Source organism: Penicillium antarcticum (genome assembly GCF_028974205.1).
Source record: "Penicillium antarcticum strain IBT 31339 chromosome Unknown utg000007l_segment0_segment0, whole genome shotgun sequence".
Taxonomy (NCBI): domain Eukaryota; kingdom Fungi; phylum Ascomycota; class Eurotiomycetes; order Eurotiales; family Aspergillaceae; genus Penicillium; species Penicillium antarcticum.
Genome location: NW_026695305.1, coordinates 115,698 through 122,743, shown reverse-complemented (window position 1 = coordinate 122,743; position 7,046 = coordinate 115,698). Strand labels below are relative to the sequence as shown.

Sequence of the window (7,046 nt, the reverse complement as noted above, 5' to 3'; positions counted from 1 at the left end):
ATATGTATAATTCCTGCTACTTGGTCTCTCCCATCTCTTATGCGCTGCGGTAGATTTCGTAAACCGTTTCAGGAGAGCCCGCGGAGTCATTATTCAGGAGAATTTTTACGACTGGTTGTCGGTCAAGCAGCTTCAGTGACAGTTCAAAAATTGCAGCTATTCACCCTCCCGCCTCCGACCATTCAGTCCTTTTTCTTGGAGCAATTGCAGCAAGAAGGACAAGCCCCACAATCTCCATGGACCATGCCCTTCTCCTGTCCGCAGGTGCAACATTTGATCGCGTCCACGGGATGGGTTATGTCGGATTCGGAAGTCATGATGGAGGCGGGGACTATACATGTATTAGTTGGGAGACCACCGATCTGCAATAGAGGGCACGTGTACTGTACTTGTAAGGACTCTGGCAATTAGGTATACGCTTGAGAGAAGCGGTTCAGAGAAGTGGTTTTCAACGATCAAGGTTTGAGAATCCAAATCCAATAGAGACCGTGCAGAGTAGGTAGTCTGTTGACCAGATATTATAGGAAACAAAGCCACGAGAGTGATTCTTGAGAAATTCAAGGGACAATCGTTACTTTCGCACTCTCTTTATACAACAAGAAAGCGGGGTAATAGACATGACAGGTCACCTGGGCATAACATCAGGCGAGTTCATTATATTAAGTGTAGTGTTGTGAGCATCAGATTGTTTCTGACGGGTCTATAATGCATATGGGATTACTGAGGCTGCCTCCCTGTAAACTCGAGGGTGACGGCCCCTACATTTGGCGCTAATTATGGCTCACGAGCACCAATCAATCGATATTACTGAGTGGCTTTGTTGATCATTAGGCTTCGGCGAAACCCAATCTGGGTCCAAGGCCCCTATCCGTGCGCTGTGGATGCGAAAAGCATGGATCAGCCCCACCGAGGGCGTTTCCTCCTTGTTCAGAGCATCTGTGAAGATGAATGGCAGCGTGCATGCGGCTGAGTGCGTCGAATCTCGTCAGTTGAAGAGGGGAACCCTGTCATTTACCAGGTCAGTGAGGTTCTTAACCTACTATGTATCACACTAGCTGACGTGGTTTCCAGCTTGCAGTTGAAAGTCCGTGGAGGAATGTGACTTAGAAATCTCATTAGCGCTGTGATAATTTATGCACTAGCCTATTTCCATCCGTTTCTGGAAGACCATCATCAGGGCTTGAAAACGCAGCAAACATGCGGTTGAGTGCATCAAAATCTGCTTAGTTGAAGAGGGGTACCCTGTCACTGGCTGTCATTTACTGGGTCTGTGCAGAGAATTCGAAGGGAGAAAAGGACGGATAGATGCGTCGCATTTTACGGACAGGGGGTCCTCGGGCAAAATACCTAACTTTCGAGCAACATTGACCAGAGCGGGTACATGGCGGGCGTCCAATAGATGGAGTTGCATACGACCCGGACGGCTGCACCGTGAAGGCATAAGCACATGAGGCCTTTGTTCTAGGTATTTTTTCAGAGGCAGCCTCAAAGTATAAAATGTGAGCAATTGGCTCTCCTACTTCTTTGCTGCATTTTAATAAGTGACGATAGTCTTGAATTTCTCTTATGTGACACAGACGTATCCTTTGTTGTAGACTTTCGCACGCTACTCTATATTCTGGTCTTATTGTTGAACGTGTCCATGCGAAAGTAAGACTTCCATACTGCGTTCCGGGGCTCGGAAGAGGTAGAATGAAACTGCCGCCTTTCTTAGGCTTATTGTAGCAATCTGGAGCTATGGAGCATGTAAGTAGCATATGATGATGAACTAGTCAAAGGCACGTACCGTCACAATCTGAGTCTGCAGGTTAGTTTTTATACAGGCAAGGATTGTCAAGCCTAATAAAACGAGAAGTAGGCCCATTGAACCAATGGAAGCTCCCCACAAGGCTCGTTGGTGCTTGGCAGTTTTGAGGTCCGGACTTCGCCAAAACAATTTGAAAATACTTGTTTGCATATGCCATGGCCTCAAGCAAATGACCCAGGCTCGAATGATTTGGGCATGGACGAAGCTGAGACTAGCCAAGCTGATGACCATATATGAAGAAAACAAAGCATTGTGGTGCTCCTGCATTTTTGGTCAATTAAGCACGCACGGTAGGAATTATCAGTCGAATCGCACCGGAAAATACAATGAAAGTGATAGAATAGTAATTGTTCCCATCAATAATAAGGCATATTATATAGGTTAACGAGGATTGCAAAGTAGAAACACTTAGGTACTGGAGAGGTCAGTGTCACTCTCTTTCAGATTCAATGCACTTACCTCATTTAAAATGAGGAGAAGAAATACACTGCCAATTTCCTGCTGTAGTATTGGCCAAGATAGGCCTGGAATAGAGTTAGGTACGATAGGAATTGAGAAAAGGGAGATTGGATTTTTACCCTTCGTCCACTTCAATTCAAACAATACGAGCGGAATAGATCCGATCAGCCCCAAAAAGGCGGCACTGCCTATAATAAGTTGGCTGGAGATGAGAAAATCTCTGCTCAATCTTGGTAGGCTGAAGGCCTTGATAGACAGGAGCCAAACAAGAAGACTCGTTCCACAACAGAAAGATGCTGTTGCGGATGTAGCCAGTTGGAAAATCACCTCGAAAGACATCTTTTCCTGAATTTTTGATATTTGCGTTGTTTCGAATAGGAAAAACCATACCTTTCTTTTCCTGAGCCTGGCTTAAGTAGGGATTTATACATTTGCTAGGCTTGCATTAATCACTTTGGCTCTGTCTTATTTAATTCAAGAGCCACCGAGGAGGAACAGGACAATGGGGTGGGTTACATGTTGCGGAGAAGGAAATTTTGGGGCAAAATGCCTAGCCTTCGAGGAAACTTGACTGGAGCGGCATACAAGATCCGCATAGCATTCTAGCTCATGCTCATGATGCATGCAGCCCTTGTCTCGGTCATTTTGCCATGGTTTTGGAGGAGTTCTGGCCATCAATTTCGGTCGTAATGCGAACTATCCTCTTTTACCGGATACCGCATTGTTGTTAGACTGCCGACATCCGCAGTTCCTACTCTTGCAGGCTTACGTATATCAGACCAGATAGAAACATTGACATCGAATGAAATGTCTCGCAGAGACATCTGACGGCTGATTTATGACTTAGCATTCTCTGGTTCAAGATGAAGCGCGAAGTATGGATGCCTAACTTGGGGCAGTAACGGGCAGTATCGGGCAGTCTTAGTAATCATGTCGTCTTCGACACTTTCTGCCCCTCAGTCAAGCCCAAACGACCAACGTCCTGATATTCTCGCCGCGGCCAGCCGACGACATCAATTTTAACGACATCTCACAATTACTAGCGACAATCCATACGTTTTTAGTGAACGCAGCCGGTCACCTTTATCCCCGAAGAACGCACGTTTCGACATTCGATCGTTTTGGGCAACCGCGCGGTGCACTAGTCTTGGTGCCCTGATTCTATCGGATGGCAAATGAAGCGAAGGTGACAAAGTCCGACTTGGTATGGCACATGTCCTTGTGTTTATGATACTCTTTCTGACCTGAGCAGGCGAGCCGCTGGCAAGATTTCACCACCGCCACATTTCAAGAGTCGGATAAGAGAGCCGCTCACCAGATCGATGCGTCCCTGACCGAAGAACAATTTTTTGCATGCGAATCTTGCGAGGAGATACTGTTTCAGGATGGGGATGGCTCGACCCTATTTCGAGCAGAGGGGAGTGGACAGATGAAGCTACCACCAGGCATACGGGTCAGGGCGAAGGGGGTTTCGGCGAAATCACGACCGGTAGATTGAATTTACAAAATTGTAACATGATGTCCAGCCAACCGTCAAACTGATCATCATGAGTTGTGCTGGATATATATCTGCCTTCACACACCTAGTCTCAATCTCCCCGGTTTCCTGACTCCAGGCTTGACTGCTTGTAATAGCTTCGAAAACATCATCTCCGAACGCCACAGCTATCTGATTCTTCACAGCGCAACCGACGGAAAACCGCTCTGCTCTAAGTCAGTACTAGCCAAGTGCGATCTGGAAGTCACTTACCAGCAGCCATTGTGTCGCTCTCTGCACAGCCGAATAGATTTTGAAGGAGGCTCTGATCAAACATAATCATTACTCTGATTAATCCATCCGTAGATCCCTCGGATGGGAGAAAAGTTGTGACGTAGCCGCGGACAGCTTTAATAAGCAACCGAGGGAATGCAGTCTGCATAGACTCCGGCTTGATGATCGTAGTATAGCACCAGGACGGTCCTCCGCAGAGAGAGTATTGAAGACTTGGGCGTATAGTGCCATTAACGATTCGTCTCAGACTGATATAATCTATGACCACGTTAGCTATGTGTTGCAAGATACGGACGATAGAACTTGCTTTTTAGAAAATCTTCGTCGGCCGATGAGCTCAGGACTACCTTGTTTATTTCATCACTCTTGGCGATAATCTTCACAGTTGTTTGAGAAGCGATCACAGCTTGTTCGAGCAAGATATCGAAGAGTTCTTTCCGCATAACCTCGATGGCTTTTTGGGTAAGACTCAGCCCACAAATGATCAAAGACACAGAGTCCAATTCCCTAAGAGCTGCCAGTTTCGGTTCGTGCTGCTTATCAGGCCTAAACACCAAATTCAGTAAATGAGATAGTCTCCCCAATGCAACACGACTGAAAGAGGTCTCCTTCGCAGGCAACAATAGTTTCGCAGCCTCCGTTTTCAGCAGCTGCTGCTTCAGAGATGTTAAAGTTGTCTCCAAATCTTCGGGGGCCAAAGCCTGAGGATCAAAGTCGTCCAAGGAGCTGATCATTCGAATGTAGGTATCCATGATATGCGAGGATTTGCTGCTGAAGACTGTTGGGAAAAAAGGACTGATCACTGGGAGGTACACCTAGTCGGGGTTATGTGGGCAAATTGCCCAGCTTTTAAGTCACTTTGGACCAGAGCGGGGTACTCAGCTGCTCCCAGTCAACAGGGGTGTGGATCCTGCAATGCAAGGCCACTGCATGGAGATGGGGCCAGAACTTGTGATGGGGCGCGTGTCTCGAGCATTTTGCCTCCCTTTTCAGGATATTTTGACATTGGTTTGATCTTACACCTCCTTCACACCGCAAGATTTGCGGGGACAGCACCTCGTTAGAGGCAACACTATCCGGATTCGAGATTGTGACTGTGATAGATCTTTCCCAAGATAGTTGGTGCAGCCATACGCACGTTGTTTTTTGTGAGAATGATGAATGAACGAGGGGCGAGGCGGTCGAGATTGGCGCTGTTGCATGTACAAGGTCTGTATAAGAGCCATTCATTCTTCCCTGATCCCCAACATATAAAGGAACCCGATACTGTCGAGTAACTTTGAGTTGAATATTTCGCAATCATCTTCTCAAGAAACGTTATAGCTGCACCTATATAATCATTCTCGGAAACTGTTGTCATTCTTTACAATGAACACCATCAACGGTGGTTCCTACCACAGCTCCTCCCAAATGTCTCCGATAGATATCATCTTTCCCGGTTTCAGTATGGTCTCTGCCTCCGCACGCCAGCTGCTTGCTGGCGACCCGGACAGCTACACACGACTTCTTTGTACTTTCGGGATTTTTATCCTCTTCGCCCGCTATGCAGTCCGCTATGTTTGGGAGATAGTGAGAAGTTACTTCAGTTCGTATACCTCCTGTCATTGTCGGATGGGACTGACAATTTGAAGCATCGACAATTTATGTCTCATATTACGACGAAGCATACGATATGCTAGTTGATTGGATAGCTGACCAACCATTTGTCCACAATGCCCACTCATTGATTGCTCGCGTAAGATCTCCACAGCGGGCAAACAACCAATGTTCGACAAAGAAAAAGCCGTTGACCTTTTCTCCTTGGGATGGATCTTTTTTGTTTTGGTATAAAGGGCATTTGCTTGTCCTTCGCTGCGCGGTCAAAGAGCATCGAGAAGATCTCTATATCTCTTCCATTGGTCTTAATGCAAATATTTTGAAGGATCTCATCGAAGAGTGTCGCGAGAAGTATCTCAAGGATACGCAGAGAAAAGTCTCTGTCTTTGAACACCGCGAGGGAGAGTGGAAGAAAGCCAGAGTGAGACCGGTCCGACCCATCTCCACAGTCATCATGGATAAGCAGGTAAAGGACGATGTTTTAAGAGACGTGGACGAGTTTCTCGACCAAGATATGCAAGACTGGTACGCAGAACGTGGCATTCCGTATAAACGAGGTTACCTTCTGTTTGGACCCCCTGGAACTGGAAAATCCAGCTTCAGTCTATCACTCGCGGGGAAGCACGAACTGGATATTTATATGCTTCAATTATCGAATATTTCGGACAGCAAGCTCATGAAGCTATTTGCTGAGCTTCCGCCGCGCTGTATTGTTCTCTTAGAGGACGTCGATACCGCTGGGGTGGGACGCAGGGACAGCGTTGACGCAGACCAAGAAACCGAGTCAAAGTCAGCAGTCACCCTATCCGGCCTTTTGAATGTGCTTGACGGTGTATCATCTCAAGAAGGCCGGATACTAATCATGACGACCAATCATATTGAACATCTGGACGAAGCACTTATTCGGCCTGGGCGCTCAGACAAGAAAGTGCATTTCAAGCTTGCCGATCAGAACATCTCGACTCAGCTCTTCCACACGGTCTTCAAGCAGTCGCCGAACCAAAAGCAATGCAATGAGGAATATGATGACAAGACGATCGAGGGACTTGCTCGTGACTTCGCCAGCAAGATGCCGGAGCAAGTATTCAGCCCAGCAGAAGTCCTATCGTTCCTTTTGGAGCGAAAGAAGTCACCTTCAGATGCTGTCTCTTGCGTGGAGAGCTGGGTGACGAAAGCAAGGTATTGAGGAGAAGGAGGAGAAGGAGGGGCCGGAACAACTGAAACGTGAAACGCTTAGGGAGAAGAGCGGTCGAGAAAGTCGTAGCAAGGAAAATATGTTTGACGTCGCCAAATAATTAGTCTTTTCAGAGCTTTCATCACATATATTCAGAATACCTTCCACAATTGGCGCAAATTGTTTTTATGACCAGTAACAGAACGTGCGATCACTTATCAAAACTTCCTTCCGACTCA

The 7,046-nt window shown here is 46.8% G+C and overlaps 2 protein-coding genes across 2 annotated transcripts; one reads left to right on the top strand and one right to left on the bottom strand.

The window, feature by feature from the left end:
* Positions 1-4,306: 4,306 nt before the first annotated feature.
* Positions 4,307-4,789, bottom strand: N7508_007318 (uncharacterized protein; the record flags this gene model as incomplete). Its single annotated transcript, XM_058465382.1, has 1 exon — positions 4,307-4,789. One exon carries the CDS (start codon positions 4,787-4,789, stop codon positions 4,307-4,309), a length of 483 nt encoding a protein of 160 aa, XP_058317784.1.
* Positions 4,790-5,405: 616 nt separating this feature from the next.
* N7508_007317 (BCS1 and AAA domain-containing protein) lies at positions 5,406-6,819 on the top strand (the record flags this gene model as incomplete). The annotated part of the gene is made up of 2 exons (XM_058465381.1): positions 5,406-5,622; positions 5,669-6,819. The coding sequence occupies 2 exons, from the start codon at positions 5,406-5,408 to the stop codon at positions 6,817-6,819; spliced, it is 1,368 nt and encodes a 455-aa protein (XP_058317783.1).
* Positions 6,820-7,046: the final 227 nt, after the last annotated feature.